At 36.6% G+C, this 18,400-nt stretch overlaps 2 protein-coding genes across 5 annotated transcripts; both read left to right on the plus strand.

Moving 5' to 3' along the window:
• The first annotated feature begins 312 nt into the window (after positions 1 to 312).
• On the plus strand, positions 313 to 1,194 carry VhaM9.7-b (Vacuolar H[+] ATPase M9.7 subunit b). Its single transcript, XM_068286088.1, has 3 exons — positions 313 to 529; positions 608 to 655; positions 939 to 1,194. The coding sequence occupies exons 1-3, from the start codon at positions 435 to 437 to the stop codon at positions 1,063 to 1,065; spliced, it is 270 nt and encodes an 89-aa protein (XP_068142189.1). The 5' UTR covers positions 313 to 434; the 3' UTR covers positions 1,066 to 1,194.
• Positions 1,195 to 6,629: 5,435 nt separating this feature from the next.
• On the plus strand, positions 6,630 to 17,977 carry Wnk (Wnk kinase). Of its 4 annotated transcripts, none has more exons than XM_068286577.1 (11): positions 6,630 to 8,154; positions 8,214 to 8,386; positions 8,689 to 11,599; positions 11,673 to 11,804; positions 12,633 to 12,695; positions 13,585 to 14,484; positions 15,511 to 15,963; positions 16,132 to 17,158; positions 17,219 to 17,283; positions 17,348 to 17,519; positions 17,594 to 17,977. In XM_068286577.1, the coding sequence occupies exons 1-11, from the start codon at positions 7,168 to 7,170 to the stop codon at positions 17,728 to 17,730; spliced, it is 7,020 nt and encodes a 2,339-aa protein (XP_068142678.1). In that variant the 5' UTR covers positions 6,630 to 7,167; the 3' UTR covers positions 17,731 to 17,977. The 4 variants fall into 4 exon arrangements, with proteins under 4 accessions (XP_068142678.1, XP_068142681.1, XP_068142680.1 ...); XM_068286580.1 differs by having other exon boundaries at positions 15,511 to 15,810; XM_068286579.1 differs by having other exon boundaries at positions 17,348 to 17,524; positions 17,594 to 17,733.
• The last annotated feature ends 423 nt before the right edge of the window (positions 17,978 to 18,400 follow it).

Below are 18,400 nucleotides of genomic sequence, written 5' to 3' on the forward strand. Positions count from 1 at the left end.
TAAATTTAATGCTCGATAAAATTTGCTCAACGGTTTATTTAGCTTAACCCTTATGTGGGCACACCTATTGTGATTTAAATAATGCTTTGTTGTATTGTTTTAATTGTTTTTATTGCCAAATGCTTGTCAAAAGCCGAAAACAAATGTTTTAAATTAAATGTTGTTAAATGCATTTAAATATATACATTAAGTTGAATTTTGTGTTTAATTAATCAAAATAGATCGACTGTCCGCCAAGTAGTCGATTAATTTGACCCTGTATCGATATTGTTCATAGTCGATACGCTCGAATATCGAATGTCTCATGTTGGGGCTGTCATGTGATTGATATTCATTTCATTGGGCGAGAAAACTTTCGTGATCATTTTTTTTTAGTATTCTCAGTTGGACGTGTTTTTAATTTTCAGTCCATCTTTCAGTATTACTTTGTCAAAATGGTTGAAGCATATGTACCTCCTCTGATTATTACCTGCATTTGGGCATTCATTGGCATTATTTGCCCGTTCTTTGCCCGTGGCCCAAACAAAGGGTATGTTGTGTTGTTTTCTTAAAATCGTAGAGATAAACCAAACATTGAGATTTAAAAACACATCTTCTCCTTTTACAGTGTAACCCAATGCTGCCTGATGCTAACTGCATCCACCTGTTGGCTATTGTGAGTATAAAATAAATAACGCACCGACACTTGCATACGTTTTGTATGTAGGAATATTTTCAGGGTCCGCGTGACCCTTGCTGATATGTACATAAACATTTTGTACTTGTATGTAAAAGACACAAATATACAAGTATGCATACACATACAGAAATACTTATATAAATTATAATTTTGATCCAAGTATATTAAATTCTTCAGACTTATTTGTTAATTAATTTCATGCGATCAGAAGCATAAGTGTTTACTGCATGTGATCAATAAATTTCATCTCTCTTTGCAGTTGGTTGTGTTGCTACATGACACAAATGAACCCACTGATTGGACCCACACTATCCATGAACGAAATAATGATCATGGCCCGTGAATGGGGAAACGAAATCAAAGACACAATGGATGTAACTGTGTAATGCAAATTTGTTTTGTTATCTAATTATTGTTTTTTGTTTTTAAACTGTAAAATATACATATATTCTTTTCAATTTGCATACTTAAATGCCCACACCTGGAACTAATTAAAAGCGCCTTTATAAAGGAAATATATATTTCACTTTGGGTTATTTAAAAGTAAAAGTTTGTATCTTTATTTTTACAGTTTATCTGAGTCATCCGGTGATTTCTAATTAATTTTATTGTTTCTCCTCACATGATTCTTTGGGAGAAGCTTTGCCAAAAACTGCAAATACATTTTTTTTTTATCTTGGTTTACATTTATTAATTAATTATACACTCTTATGTGCTCCAGAAAAATTCGTAAAAATGAATAATACAATACTTCGGCTAAAAACACAACGCTAAAGCCGACCATTAAACTCATAATTCCACCAGTTAAAGCTGTAGAATAAAATCGACATTTTCTTTTTTTAGAAATTAGAATATATTTCATTAATGAAATACTTACACATGTATTCAGTCGTACCAGTATACGATGTCTTCACATTACTTCGAAAATGGTTTTCTGAGTGATAAAAATTCACTACTGCCAAATTCTCACGCATGTATTCGGGTGACAAGTTTTTCAAATATTCATTTTGAGCTCTTATTTCGGCTTGACTAAACGGAGCTGAAAATGTATCGGGGAAAAATTGTAAATCATGACAGCTGGTAAGACAGGACTCTTTGCATTTAACACTCTTCGAATCAAAAATAGTCATTTCCGCTCTATTTAAGCAATCAAAATGCGATACATTGCATAATGTAGCATTTGTGTAAATGAATGGTAAATGATATGGAATACATTCGCAGTGCCTTAGATAATATAGAGCATCGCATTCAGATTCACAATTACGACGTGTATAGTAACGATAAAATAATAATTCCTGTTCATCACTGAATATACATTGACGCTTTGTTCGATGTATGCCCCGAATATTGGGTACAGCTTCAAAACTTCTTGCAATAATGCGAAACGATGTCTGGCGACCAAGCATCACAGGTAGTCCCGATTCCTTAATATTTGGCTGGTCAATTGGATTATACAAAAGAACCTAAAAATGATTTTCCAGCATTTACTAATTTGCACGATCAGCTAAAATATCGGATATTTAAACCTTAAATCCTTCTCCGTTGGTAGAGGAACAGTAATAATCATTTATATGACCATCTAATACTATTTGCAGTCCCATAGTTATGCCAACATCAACCGCTGCTCTTGGATAAAATCCTGTTGGCATAGTTTTTGGATAACCCGTCATTGGATTCCAATCGACTGCTATATCAGCAAAGTTATTCGTTGACGTATAATCACGAACGAAAGGCGATCTATAAAATAATTCTTTTACTTTGGAAATAATTTAGTTGAATAAAACACTCACTTGAACTTGTATAGATAATATGGATGTAAGAGATTAAATACACAGCACAAGCCCTCATCTATGAAAATTTCACGAAAAATGTCACTGCATGGTAGTTTTTTTCTTTGAAAAGTGCATGATACAATCATTTCTGAGCATTTCTCCGATATATTTATTATGAAATTGGGAAAAGTATCATTCTTAAAACGTCGTTTAGAGTTTTTAAAACTTGTATAGTTCATTTCCATAAAGCAACTTTTCTGTAACATGGCATGGTCCAAAGATCCTCTTAAAAAACAATAAACATCTTGAAATATTGAAATCTTTTGGGAAAAATTTAACTTACGGTTGAAAGTTATTTACTTTTGAGTGTTTTCCCTGATTCATATTACATACGGTGATGGCTGGAAATGGAATTTCACTTATTGGTATCATAGCCGAACTAATGCCAATTATGACTGGAGTATTTTGCCATTTTTTAAAAATGTTTACAGACAAATTAATGGCCACATTCACAACCACAAGAAATATAAGTCCAAAAAATAATCTTATCCAACTGGGTAAATCGGTTTGCCAAACATATTTAAGACCTTGTGAAGAATGAGATAACAAAAATAACTTTGGGAAAACAAATGAAATGTTGTAAGTACCTTGCAAAGAGGTATTTTGTAGAAATTCTTTGACAGTCTTTCCATTATTCCAAAATTTAACTTTTAACCAATGGAGAAGTGTCATTTTCTTGAGGCTTCTTAACTAACTAAGAGGTAGTATATTTTATTTCGATTAAAAACAGAATTAAATGAACGTTACATATGTAATTACAAATGAATTAAGGGAGACATGAATTAATTGACCTTAAGGACATTAGACATGCACGTCTTTTGCTTAGGAGTCTTGAGTGTTTTTTAATTAAAAACATGGACATTAAGGTCAAACTATACCAAATCTAATAAATGAACTGGATGCAGGAGTATTGAGCTCGGTTTCTTGCGACATTTTTGCATTCATAACTCCTTTTTATGCATATGTATGTATGTATATAAAAATGCTTATAGAACTTGACTCGAAATTGGTCAGGTAAGATACTTTCTATTGGACGCAAAGAGCTTTGAATATTATTCGAATACTTCATTATTTCGAATACTTCTTTATTTCATTGATAAAAGCGTACATAATATTGCAAAATAAATTGGTGTGTGGACGCTGTTTAAATGGCCGATTCATTTGTTCGTTTTTGTAATTCTTTTCTCGTTTTTCAGCACACATTCGCTCAAGTACAATGTTTATCAACACTTTTTAAACGAAATTCGAACAGCTGTTTGTGGCAGTCTGACCTGACAATTGTGTAACAAAGAGAGAAAAAAATTGTATATTTATATATATATACATATATATATATATATATATATATATATATAATCGGCAAACCTACTATTACATGTGCTAAGCCTAACGGCAAACAAATGTGATTCGTGAGTAAAATGCAAATCTACGCATACATACAAAGCAATGTGAATATGTACATATGTATGTACATACATACATAAAGTATAAACCATGCGCCGTTTGGCTAAAATAAAAACCACCATCAATACGATTAATATCACCGCCAAAATACTTATTGCGGAAGAAACGTTTGATGGTCATCATCCCGATAGAGTTTGAACTTAAACGCACCTCAATCATAATCAACAAAACAATTGATAAACACTTTTAAATTCCCGCCCGTAGATGGTACAAACATATGAAAACAATAACGCATTTCCCAACACCGTTCATGGTGACGAGAAAAACCGATAACTTTCGCATCAAAAATGAAACCATCGATGTCTGAAATTAAATGAAAAACATCGATGTATCGGGACGGGGACGGGACAATTGGCACTTGCAAAAACTTCGTGAAGAGATGTATTATTAAATTGCTTGATTTCATTTTCCATCGGTTATCACCGACGTCCGCCCACTGCAAATAAAGATAACATATAAATACAACAAGGCAAATCGATTTGTGTGCATGATAGTGTGTGAACCAAGTGCTTTTATGTATGTATGTACGTACATATGTTTAATGAAAACAGTGGAGAGTAACTATTTTAAATGAGTTGTCAACAGTCGCGAGGCTTGGGGTTGGGTGGTGGTGATCACCCACAGACATATGTACATATGTATTTATGTATGTATGCATGTACATCCATACAATAGGCATGACATCATAACCATTGCGTTGCATATACATATATGTACATATATTTATATATACATATATATCCGTATATACAGGTACATACGTATATATATGTATGTATGTACATATATACCATGTTGTGTGCTTTTGTATTGATTCATACACAGGCATAAGTATGTACATACATATATGCATATGTATGTACGTCAATGTTTATACATATATACATACATACATACGTATTGTTAATTTAAAACCTTGTGTACCGAAATGCACATATGCACATACACACACACACATACATATATACATATGAATGAATGTCTTTAGCAGAGTAAACATATTTTTGCAAGATTAACATTTAAAGACCCCCCAAAAACTATTGTATTCAATTGTAAACATAAATAATTGGAGGACTCTGTTGTGTAGAAATAAATACAAATGTGTGTATGTGTGTGTGTAAGTGTCAGTATGGTTTTGTATACATACATAAGTGTATAGTGTTTTTTTTGTAAGTCCAATAAAATTAATGCCAAGTAGGAATTGCAGAAGCCGCTGTAAAATTGAAATTTATGAGTCACGAAGGAGACAAAACAACTAAAAAACAGCGGAAACACTTGCCTCACAGCTGTTTTACAACCCGGGGTCCCCATTAACAGGTTTTTTCTTTTTATTTTCATAGACAGACTTGTACGTAGTATTAGAATGAAAGTTTTATTAGAATGAAATGTATTAGTGGTATGATTTACAATTTTCATATGTTTATATATATATATGTATATGTATATTTTAGGACGACACCAACAGGACGTGGAGAAGAAGCAGTTCAATGAGAGATGTGGAAGCAGTCGCCAAAGATGCTTTTAAGTATGACTCAAAATAAAATAGGCATTTGGCATTTGCAGTCAAATGATTTTTCCCCAATTTTCCCCTTCGTTTGAATTCTCGCCCCACTACCTACTACTACTTTTCGATTCTTCGATGAATACATAAAGTAAATAGAGATTCTTTTGACAGCAGCTTCTAAAACGGTCAACTAATTAATCAATTAAATCAAAATTTGCTCTGCTAAAAATTGAATCTTGGCCTTTTAGTGCACTTTTAGGTTAAAATAGCTCAACGGCAACAACAACAAAAAGAAACCCTTATGTAATTGCAAAAATTCATTGGTCGCACCGCCCGCTGGCACACTCCTCTTTCTTTCTGACTATCTCTGATAATATATTGTCGAATGTTGAAATATTCCTAGGTATCGTTTCGATTTGATTTTTACTAATAATTTATTTTTGCATCACTTGCAGATTAAACGTGGTTTTTGGTTTCTAAAAAGTTTGCAAAATTGGACAAACCCTTTGCGACTTTGTACGACAACGAGAGGTCGTACCGACAAACAGGGCTCGGAAGGAAAGCACCATCAGCGAAGATGGTATTATTTCTTGCACCACGCAGCCTCAAAGGTATTATTTATTAATCATTTATCATTACCGAGAAATATCATACAAAACGAACACTATAAGTATACATAACTTGTATGTATGTATATACATATGTATGTACATATGTATGTATATACACTTATATACACTTATATATGTATAAAATGAGCATTAGTTTTTTATTACAGTTTTGTTATGATTAGCAACGAACGTAGACCGCGATAGAAAAAAACTAATAGGCACTCAAATAACTGCTCTAGTAACTTAATATCATTCATGAAGGCCAGGATTTTGTTGGTTCTAAGTTTTTTTCTCTCTCTATTTTTTTTTCTCGTTTGAAACACAAGTAAGTTTCTAGAATTTCACATCACACCTTATCGAAGTTTATATGTAATTTACTATTTACTTTTCCATGAATTATGAAGTGGCTTTAGCCATACTCGCATGGCATTAATGTGTCTGGGCTAAAGTTTTCAAGAATATGATAACTGAAACTTCTAAAAAGTGAACCATTTCAAGTGAAATACTATAAACAATCTCTTATTATTTGTACTTTACAGGAATAACTCAGATATTTCTAGTGAGGAACAAACTGTTCAAGGAGCTAAAACACAAAAGTCGGGACAGCGTTCGCTTAATAAATCTGCCACCGCACGGCACAACATCACTAGTCCATCAACAAAACTGAAACTTACAACATCACCTAGAAAATCGCATCGAAAGAAAGAATTATCACCGGAGCACAATATACAGCGCAGTAACTCACCACCTCAATTGGCACCAAAAGAAGCATCATCTATTGATCAATTGCCAACAATTCATGCACCAGCTTCAAGCAGTAAAAATAATTTATTAACTCGGGTTCTGCGTCAATTTTCAAATAACGCATTAATCTCACGAGCCTCGCTTAACACAAAGAACGGTGGCGGCAGCGGACACAATCCAACACCACCAGCAGCAGCGGCAGCAGCAATCCAGAACGAAGGGGAAAATAATAATTGCAATCTAGACAAACGGCGGCCGATCGAAGACACAAGTGCAGTAGAACTACTGTGCCCTCAGTCTACTGAGGTCACAAAACACAACAATGAAGGAAAAATGGATGGTAAAATGGAGCCATCTTCAGACGTTAACCAAAAAGTTGGAGTAACAAAAGATAAATGCAGAAAAGACCATCAGCCAGCATCAAAGGATAATAAGGAACAAGCTGCTGCAGCGATGTCCTCCAAATCAAAGAAAATGGAAGCCAAAAAATCATCATCTGATACGGTGATAGAGCCTCTGCTTAAGCAGCAGCACCAACAGCAGCAGCACCACCACCAGCATGCTTCATCTCAGTCGTCCAAAAATGCAACACCACCCAACATGAAGGCGCCACAAAATAAAGTGACGGCAAATTTTGTACAAAATATGCGTTTTGTGCGTAAAAATGTTGAGCAATCGACCCGAAATGCCAACCCGTTGCAATTTGTGGAACTTGAAACGGAATTTCCACGCGACTACGATGTCAACATTGAGATGTTATCACGTGAGGCAGAGCATTTGGAGGAACAATTTCGTACACCAACTCGCTCCAACACAACGGACTCTAATTCCCATCAAGTAGCTGGAATTATTGAGAACATAATTTCAGAGGCCTCGCGAAGTCTAACAATTGAAACGGTTGACGATGATGTGCCATTAAGAACTTTAAATAAGCAAAATAGTGGCGTTAAGCGTGTTGGCTTTCAGGTCGAGGAAAAAGAACTACCCGAGGACGAGCAGCATGAGAAACAACCCAAAAGCATTGACGACCTCTCAAAGAAATCAGAGACTGTCGAGGTTAGCTCAAGTGATGCACACACTGTTGGAACATCTACGGAGACATCCGTAACTCTGTTGCCTGCAACGTCAGCCGTATCGGCAACATCATCGGTCACATCCATAACAAAGAGCAAGAGCGATGAAGATGATGATCCCGTGGCTATGTCACCGTGTGGACGCTTTTTCAAATACGATAAAGAAGTCGGACGGGGTTCATTTAAAACTGTTTATCGTGGTCTGGACACCCTAACAGGTGTTCCAGTGGCGTGGTGCGAATTATTGGTAAGTAACAATACGAAATAATTGAATTGAAACTAATTATTTATTATATTCAATTCAAGGATAAGCAAGTCAAAAAGAGCGAGCGCACTAGATTCCGCGAGGAGGCAGATATGTTAAAGAAATTACAACATCCTAATATTGTACGTTTTTATACATATTGGGAGTTTCCGATTGGCCGTAAAAAGAATATTGTACTAGTCACAGAGCTAATGTTATCTGGAACTTTAAAATCGTAAGCAATGATTTCCCGTTTTCTTTTTTATTCATTTTTTGTATTACAAGTATGTTTTCATAGTGCTTTTTTATTGTCCTACCGTTACTTAAATAAGAATTGTGTTGTCATTTCCTTATTATTAGAGTCGAAAATGTCCAGTTGCAAGTTGGTCCGCTATTACTTCTCTTCGAAATATGCGGAATTATATTTAATTGCACGTAAAAACTTACTTGTAGAGCAAACAAAAAAAAAAATAAATAATAATAATGAAGTCTCCTTTGATGGCAATAAATTTTTAATAATATAATTTTTATTATTAGGTATTTAAAACGATTCAAGAAGATACACCCAAAGGTATTGAAGTCATGGTGTCGTCAAATTTTAAAGGGCCTCAATTTTCTGCATACTCGTCAATTTCCTATAATTCATCGTGATTTGAAATGTGATAATATTTTTATAACTGGCACCACTGGTAGTGTTAAAATCGGTGACTTGGGACTGGCAACTCTAAAAAATCGCTCCCATGCAAAATCTGTGATTGGTACACCTGAATTTATGGCCCCCGAAATGTACGAGGAGCATTATGATGAGTCAGTCGATGTTTATGCATTTGGAATGTGTATGTTGGAGATGGCAATATCTGAATATCCATACAGTGAATGTAAAGGGCCAGCGCAAATATATAAAAAGGTAATATCGGGTATAAAACCCGCTGCATTATCAAAGGTCGAAGACCCCAATGTACGTGATATTATCGAACGATGTATCGAACTCAAAAAAGAGGATCGCCCCAGTTGTAATGAGCTGTTGGAATCTGAATTCTTTGACGAAGACATTGGCATACGTGTGGAGCCGACGGCATCAGAACAGTTCCTTTCCGATCCAAATATCAGTATCATTGAGTTTAGATTACGTTTCATGGATCCAAAGAAACGTTCATCCAGGCATAAGGAAAATGAAGCTATACAATTTGAATATAATATCAAGCATGACGAATATGAGATAATTGCACAGGAAATGATGAAAGAGAATATCATCTCGGAAGATGATTCTCGAGCAGTGGCGCGTCTATTGAAGGTGCAGGTGGTTTCACTGCTAAAGGAGCGTGCCCAAAGGCAAACCCAAATGAAGTTGCAAAATGAAAAATCACGCTTAGAGAAATTGGCTCTGCAGAAGCAAAGAGAATGCTTACCAGCAAATGTTGAGGAGGAGGAGGAGGAAGACGATGAATCGGAGGATGAAGAGGATGGTGTTAAATGGAATCAACGTCTACAGTTAAAGTATGATTTATTGAATACAGACTCGGAGACAAGTCTGGCACTATCAACAAATAGCGCTGATCCCCAAACTTTGGCAACAAGATCAACAACATCTATGCAAAATGGTGGAACACACCAGCAGCAACAACAACAACCACAGACAGTTCAAGGAGGACCAGTTGGTGTTGCCATTCCCCAGTTAATCTCAGTGCAACCACAAGTGATTGCATCACCTGCCATATCGATGCAACAGCAGTCCACAGTCCATTACATACAGAATCCTCAGATGGCGTCCTATCAAAATTCGCCCAACCCAATGCAGGATATATCGAATAGCCAAGTGATCTCACCTACGGGTAGTCAACAACAGCAGCACCACCAACAGCAGCAACCGCAGCCACAACAACAGCAGCAGGTGAATCAACAGCAGCAATCTGGTCCGCCACCTCAACAGATACTACCAACAGTAGTAGCCCAGCAGCAGCAGCAACAACATCTTGTACCTTCGATTCATGCGGTAATGTCAACCCAGCCCCTCGAGCAACAATTGATGGATCAGCAAAAGAGTCAGCAGCAAATACCTTTGCAGCAGCAACTGCAGCAACTGATGCAAACGAATGCGCAGACGTCGGACTTGGGTCAGCAGCAACAACAACAATATTATACACAGGCGCAACAGTTGCCTATGATGCCACAGCAATTATATCCAGTCCAGCAACAAGCTCAGCAGCAGCAACAACAACAACAACAAATTCAGCAGCAACAACAGCAGCAAATTCAACAGCAACAACAACAAATTCAGCAGCAGCAGCAACAAATTCAACAACAACAACAAATTCAACAACAACAACAAATTCAACAGCAGCAGCAGCAGCAACAACAACAGCAAATTCAGCAACAAATCCAAAGTCATCAACAGCCGCAATATCAACAACAGCAACAACCTACGGCAGCGTTGATTCAACAACAAATCGTTCAGCAACATCATTTACAGCAGCTGCAACAGCAGCAACAACTACAGCAGCAGCAACAACAACAATACGTGCAGCAGCAATATCATCAACATCAATTGGCACAGCAGCAACATCAACTATCTATATCGTCGCACAATCCACAATTGAATATGCAACCACTCGTAGCTGGTGGTCAAGTGATTGCTGCACCGCAGCAGCAGCAGCAACAGCCGCCACAAGCAACACCAGTTCAAATGCATATACAGATGCAAATGCCACCATCATCTGTACAGCAGCAGCAATCTTATACTTCTAACCCACCAACAACAGTTCAGCAAATGGCACCGCCAATGGGAGCTGTTGAGCAACAACATGCAAATTATACGGCCCTGCAGCAGCAGCAACAGTTTTTGCAACAACAACAACAACAACAGCAGCAGCAGCAACCGTTGCAAACGTTACAACAACAACAGCAAATGACTTTGCCATTAGAACAACAGTTGCAGCAGTTACTCCATAGTCAGCCACAGACACATATTGGTCTTCCGATCGTTCAACAGCAACAACCACAACAAAAACAACAACTAGAGCAGCACCATCAGCAGCAGCATAAAATTTCCATTCAATCGGCAGTAAATCACCAACAACCACCTACGGCAATTGGACAAGAACCAACTGCCACGCTTGCCATTTCCTCTTCAACTGTTCCGATCAATTCCATTCCGAAGAATATTGATGCTGCTGCTGCTCCTTCAGTTGTAGATCAACAGCCGGCCGCAGCAGCAACAATTGATGCGGAAAAACAACATAAGCAAAGTGGTGCTGGTGGTGCAACAACTTCACGTTCCCAAAAGCCACGTCGCTCCAATCGTAGCGGCAACGAACGCATTCCCAAATTGAGTGTTACTAGCGTCGACGAGGGAAGCGTTATCAACTGTCACATGGAAAACAAATTGAAAACAATAACATTTAAATTTGACATCGGTGATGTTAATCCCGTTGAGATTGCCAATAAATTGGTAAGTGTTTAATACCATATATATACGTGTACATTTGATGCAAACAATTAATCTTTTGAACTTTGTATTTTAGATCGCTCAGGATCTGCTTTCAAATTGCCAAAGCACGGTGTTTGTGGAAATGATTAACGAAATTGTCGAACAGGTCAAACAGAATCCTAACCAAATTCCAATTCCAAGCAGCTATCGCCGCAATATTGAAAAGGTACTATTTTATTACCCTGTCTCATTTTTTGTTTACGCTTAATTTTTGTAACTACGTCGATATGTACATATATATATATAGGGTAAGGTCTGTCAGACAGACATAGCCTCTCTTCGGGGTCTATAATTTATATGATTAAAAATACATACATATATGAATAATTCTAACACAGTATACACAAAGCCAGATTATACGATTTAGTCTTCATCCTGTTGATTGTGCTCTCATATATACCTATACAAAGATATTTCCCTTCTTATCAGGTAATTTTTGTCAGTCATATTATTCTTACTTTACTTACTTACTTGCGCACTCCCAATTTTATGGCATACATAAACAAGATACTCGTAGAGTATTGTTGGATCTGTCAGTTCTTACGTAAAATCTAAGAAGGCACGGACTTTCAAAAATTATGGCATTCCAATTATTCCTTTTCAAAAATATCAAAAAAAATTCTAAATATCAATATTTACGATTACAGAAAGCAGCTCACCAAAACCTTCATCAAGAGATTATATGAGGTGTTGCTTCTTATAATTCTTTTCGATTATTGTTCCGGATTTAAAAGTACTCACTATAAGTTATATACATACATATATAAATTTCAATTATACAACCATCATCTTCTCGGGGGTTTATCTGTTGTTCTCTTCTTTCTTTGTGTAACCTAAATATGTTTGCAACTATCTATTCTATTATTGTTTTTAGTTTTCGTATTCTTTTTTCCGGAATTTAAGTAAAGAATAAGTTTCTAAATTTCAAATTTCACGTAAATCTTGCTCAACACCTAACTCTATAATTGTTTATCTCCTTACCATAATAAAACAGGTTCGTCACGCGTCTCTAACTCGACAGCGTTCCACATTTAGAACACATCAAAGACATAGATCTGTAAGTGTTAAGTGCACTGGGCTTATGTAAAATTGCTTGTTTCTTTACCTACCTAAATATAATAGGGTTTAAGTTTATCTACCATATATACAACAAAATATATATACATTAAGAAGACTCGAGAAAAAACAAATTGATAGTACAAACATGATTATGATTTTTAATATGAATACATTTCCATATTGTGTTCAATATAGTTTAATGCACGACTTATACATACGACACTGAACGACGGACATATACACGGTCTTTTACTCAATAACAAATCCGATATATACATATATACTATAGCTAATCATGATCATGAATCGTAAATAGATGAAACGAAACAAATACATAAATCTTCAAATAACTGGTAAAGTCTTTCCTAAAGTGTCGCTGTCCGTGTCCTTGAAACAGCTCTCATCCAGATATTGTATATTGACAATCTTTTGACTACAGAACATCTCCTTGTATAACTAGTTTCAATTTTGGCTGGTCAACTCTTATTAAAAAAATTCGGTATGCATACAAATTAAGGAACTTTTTAGGAACCCTTTTTACTACTCACTCAACTACTATTTATACTTACATGTTACATCGAATGACTTAACATAACACATTTTGGGCATTTAGTAGAATGATTGATAGTAGAGTATCAGTTAGTTACAAATATATATATATATATATAGTAACCCCGACTTTTATATTTATTATGTTTTCAACGATGTGTGGACTGGATTCGTTTAATTTTTCGTATTAAATTTGGAAAAATTGTTTAAAACTTGTGTTAATTTTAGCCGTGCATTTTAACTCCAACCATATTTTGATTAATTTCTCTGCATACATACATATATATAAATATATATATATATATATATATATATTTTCGACGAACCAATTCTTTTAGCGGGATGAAACCGCCAGCGATATCACTAAGATGTTTGAGCCCACCATACATAGCGTGGAAGCTTTAGCCTCAGGCGGCACAGAATCTGCAGCCGTTGCCGCTGCCGCTGCCGCCGCCACCAATTCGGAAACCCAATCCCGTTGTCCGGATGCCGCCAGATCGCAGTCGTCTCTTCCGGAACACAAAAATGTTGCCACGCCACCAACAACCAATTCAACAATGTCGTCATCTTCAACAGCATCGAGGGATGCGGCCAATAATAGTAATGATGTGACCATTGGATCAGGTTCCGTTTCACGCAAGACGAGCACAGCATCTGAATACACATCGTTATCGATTGACTGTATGCCCGATAGCAATATAACACCGACAGGTGGCAATGAACAACTTCCCACTCTGGATGGCGGCACAATGGAGAAGGCGCCCCTGTCCAGTGGCCACGTTATAAGCCGGGTTCAAATGCTCCTTGAATCGTCGGTACGGGGTGCCACTCCTCGTAGCCTGAACTTACCATTGAATCGTCATCTGAAAATTGAAGAGGATCTAAAGCACACCAGAAGCCTTGATGATTTGAGTGAAGTGAAGATCACATTTGAAATGCCTACCAGCAAGACGGCTAAGCAAGTCAATGATCGCGATCAAACGACAGTTGGCATAGCTGCAGGAACAGTGGCAGAGAAACCCAAAGACGTGGCGCAGGCGGCAACCAATTCGGCCAATACGCTCGAACAATTGAAAATTGAGCTGGAAAATATAACGCATGCCCATGCATTTGCCACTGCAGTGGTGGCTTCCATTAATAGTCGTATTCCCCATCAGGCATCGCCGTCAATTACATCGATAAAGTCCTCGTCGACGCCTGGTCCTGGTCCTGGTCTTGGTCAGCAGCATCCCCAAGAGGTAGTGATTGATAGACAACTCTTCGCCTATATTTGTATATTTTTTTTTTTTTTTGCATATGTAATGGTAGCTGCCAAAAAGGCGCTTACAGTCTCATTTAGCTGGGCTTTTATATTATTTTGCTTATGTGTTCGCTTACTTTTTAAATTATACACACTTTACTACATTTTTAATTGTGTTGGCTAATACTTTAACTGTTAAATTGTATGTTTTTGTAGATGAAATGGCAAATTAAATAACACTCTATAAAAGAAGTAAGCTCGAGGATTGCTACTTGATATTTGCGCCTTAAATAAAGTAGTTAACTAAATATAATGGCTGTTGTGTTAAACGCCATAATAATTCTAAATAGTTTTTCATTAAACGAAGATTATCGAGGCCCGCAAATATAAGTAGACAACGCCTCGTAATCGCTTACATACGTCAAGATCACCTTTTGATCACAATCGACTACCACCAAATTTTCTCATAGATGCCATTGATGTGTGGGTGTGTGTGTTTGAGTGTGTGGGTGTGTTTAATTTTGTAATTTAGAGTTGATTTGCCTTTAGTTCACTTTGGTTTTTGGTATTTTAGTATTAATCCAGTAATTTTGTTTTTTAAATGTTGTTGCTTATCATATTCTGTTGTTAATCTTAATCGCTTCCCGAAGACACATTTGTGCTAACTAACAAAAAAAAAAAAAAAAAAAACGAATCAATAGCTTCTACGTAAAACGGGAATGTAAAGTTTCTTAGGTTATGGAAGTTTTTTGTTTTGTTGTTTTTACCATCTTTTTTACGTGTTATATACTAACGCTTTTAATTTTTCATTGTTTGTTTTTTTTTTTTCTGTTAACTTAAATGCATTTATGTTGTGCTTGTGCGAATAACGTTTTCATCTCTTTCTCTAATTATTATAATTTTCTTTAGAATTGTGTATATTTTTTGTCTCTCTCAATGTAATCTTAAATTTATTGATGTAATTTGTTGTTTTTCGTTTTTGTTTTGTTTTTTTTTTTTTTTTTATTTTTTTTTATATGTTTAGATAAACAAGTCAGGCAACTATGTGGTGGCAGGCACTGGCACAGTTGCCTCATTGGGACAAAATACACCAACTGCAATGTTGACATCGGCACGTGGCTCGGGCTCATCTGTTTACAATTCTCGGCGCACTTCCATCGACAATAGTTTGGGCTCTGATATGCACTTGCATCATGCTATGCCACCGAATTTTGAGGGTGGACATCCTGTCGCAAGTACTGAGAATACACCAACCGAGATGGCAACTGGCATTAGTTCATCTGGGGCGGCAACAGCGGCCAAAGAGAAACATCTCTCGAAACAGGCGAGTCTCGATAAATCTTCGACCACATCGGTTATTGGCAATAGCTCTGATAATGCACAGAAAGCACCCAGTAATGGGTCGATAAATCAAAGTTCTATAGCAGATTTGGAGAAAAAATTGGCAGCATTACGTAATACAGATAATTATGAAGAGGTAATAAATTATTAATTGAAATTAAATGCAAAAAAAAAGGATAGAATATGCACCCATTGATGTTGTAAAAATAATTGATGTGGATTTCATATTTTATGTGTCTCCATTTTGCTTAAGTATTTTATATGGATTGTTTGACTAAGACACATGTTCGTTAATTTGTTTTAGCCACCGGCAGTTGCTTTGCCTGCATTGGCTAGAGCACCTGATGAGCATCCTGCGACAAATCCGAGCGCTCGTAAAATTTCACGATTCAGTGTGAGTCGCGTACAGGAACAAAAAATTTCCACTGGGACAGATGACGGTTTGCAACATCAGCTTAAAATCGATTTGCATGCGACAGGTTATGCTGGGCATGTGCAGAATAATACTGCGAATACCAATGTGCAAAACGGCAGTCTGATCAGCACTCCCACTGATCCAATCAACTCTCCCATCCAAGGTGTTCCGTTGGCCATTAATGGCATACAATTGATGTATCAACAGCAGCAGCAGCAGCCGACACAAATGATGCCAAATGGAACTCAAGCAACGTTGTCCAATCTACAGACGCAGTGTCATCCTCAGCAGCAGCAAGTGATAAATCCAAACATCCAGCAGCAACAGCAGCCGCCTTTGAATGGTCATCCACAATTAGTTAATGCACTTCAGCAACAGCAGCAGCAGCAACAGCAACATCAGCAGCAGCAACAACAAATTCCACTACAGTCTAATCCGTCGCTTATACCTCAACAACAACAACAACAACAGCAGCAGCAAATTATTATGCAACAACAGGCCACACAACAATTCACGTTACCAACATCACAACAACAATATATGGCAGGACCACAGCCTAGTCAAATGCATCAGCTACCGCCGCAGGTTGTAAGCGTATCCCAAGGAATGCAACAACAGCCGCAATTAGCTCCAATGCAAACTCAAATGACGGCTACCCATCAGATGGTCGCACAACAACAACAACAGCAACAACAACAACAGCAGCAGCAACAACAGCAATTGCATATGCAACCTCAGCAAACAGTAACTGCCATATATAATCAGCAGCCAATACCCACACCCCAAACCTTCCAGAGCGCTGTACCGACTCAGCTATTGCAACAGGCGCCATTGATTGGTACACAGCAGCAACAGCAGCAGCCGCAGCAAATGCAGCATGTCCTCCAACCGCTTTTCAATACAGGCGGTAATGAAGGTAATCTAACTAATATTATGACGCAAAACTATGTAATTCAATAATGAATATTAATTGCAGTTGCAGAGGAACCTGTATCTTTGGCAGCTACACATCCGCACTTGCTACCCAGCGATATTCAATCTGTAAGTAAAAGGCTTCACTTGACAACAATGTGTTGATTCTATCCATCTCATTTGCCATTCACAGGATATAAAACATAATCTAGACTCGTTGGTGAATCAATTGTGCAATACTCGCTTGGGTACAAATCAACATCAGCGTCTGCTTCTTTTGCGTCAAAGACAGCTCATTGAAGAGGATGAGCTGCGCTTGAAACATTACGTTGAATACGAAAAGTTTCAAAAAGCTCTACGCCAATGTAAGGTTGCATTCACTACATGATGTGTGTGAGAATTTAGCTAAAATGTGTTTTTTTTAAACTAACTTTTGCAGCAATAAGCACAAACGTTCCAGCGCCTACCGCATATTATCCTACTGCTGCCCAGCTTCCGACTACTTTGACAGCACCAGTAGCAGCAGCACCACAGCCGTCATCAAATCCAACATCCACAAGCTCTGCAAACACATAGCTCTGTTCTAACATTCGACCCTCATAATCTTGACAACCCATATTAATAGACATTTAAAAAGCAAGTGTTTGCGTCGGCAATATAATTGGCCTGAGTTGTTTTGTGGGTTCGATCCTGGAGAGTTAGTTCTTAAGCTAAGTTGTCGAGTGTTAGGGGGAGTGCCTGTAAATATTAGTCACACGGTTCTATATGATTTGCCATGGTTTGTTTCCCAACGCCCCCATCCTATCCTATTTATACATACATATATATATATATTTAAATATATATATATATATATATATACAAGGATATATATATATATATATATAATTTTTTTTTTGTTTTGCTTTTGTTTTCATTAATTTATTCTTTTTCCTTGAATATATATGGGCTTTCGTTGATTTGTTTAAAATCAAGTCAAATCAAAAAACAAAAAAAAAAAACAGCAAGAAAAAAAAAACATTTTTGAATTTTACATAAGAAAATTGTACATTTTGTTAGTCTTAAAATGTAAATAAAACAAAAAAAAAAAAAAAACATTTCAATAATGTAATAATATAACAATGCATAATGCTTCTAATGTATTAATATTCATTATTTAATTGAAGTGATTTATGCAAAATGCGTAGTTACTAAATAAATAACTTATTATTGAACTTTTGTGTAAAAAAAAAAAAAAAAAAAAAAA

Source organism: Drosophila tropicalis, unplaced genomic scaffold (assembly GCF_018151085.1).
Source record: "Drosophila tropicalis isolate 14030-0801.00 unplaced genomic scaffold, ASM1815108v1 contig_443, whole genome shotgun sequence".
Lineage (NCBI taxonomy): Eukaryota > Metazoa > Arthropoda > Insecta > Diptera > Drosophilidae > Drosophila > Drosophila tropicalis.

Excerpts from the sequence above, each read along its gene's own strand:
- VhaM9.7-b (XM_068286088.1), top strand. The coding sequence starts at position 435 with ATGGTTGAAGCATATGTACCTCCTCTGATTATTACCTGCATTTGGGCA. Across the intron at positions 530-607 it reads GCCCGTGGCCCAAACAAAGG|TGTAACCCAATGCTGCCTGA; the intron begins GTATGTTGTGTT and ends CTCCTTTTACAG. Across the intron at positions 656-938 it reads GCATCCACCTGTTGGCTATT|TTGGTTGTGTTGCTACATGA; the intron begins GTGAGTATAAAA and ends CTCTCTTTGCAG.
- Wnk (XM_068286577.1), top strand. The coding sequence starts at position 7,168 with ATGGATGGTAAAATGGAGCCATCTTCAGACGTTAACCAAAAAGTTGGA. Across the intron at positions 12,696-13,584 it reads CACATCAAAGACATAGATCT|CGGGATGAAACCGCCAGCGA; the intron begins GTAAGTGTTAAG and ends CAATTCTTTTAG. Across the intron at positions 15,964-16,131 it reads ATACAGATAATTATGAAGAG|CCACCGGCAGTTGCTTTGCC; the intron begins GTAATAAATTAT and ends AATTTGTTTTAG.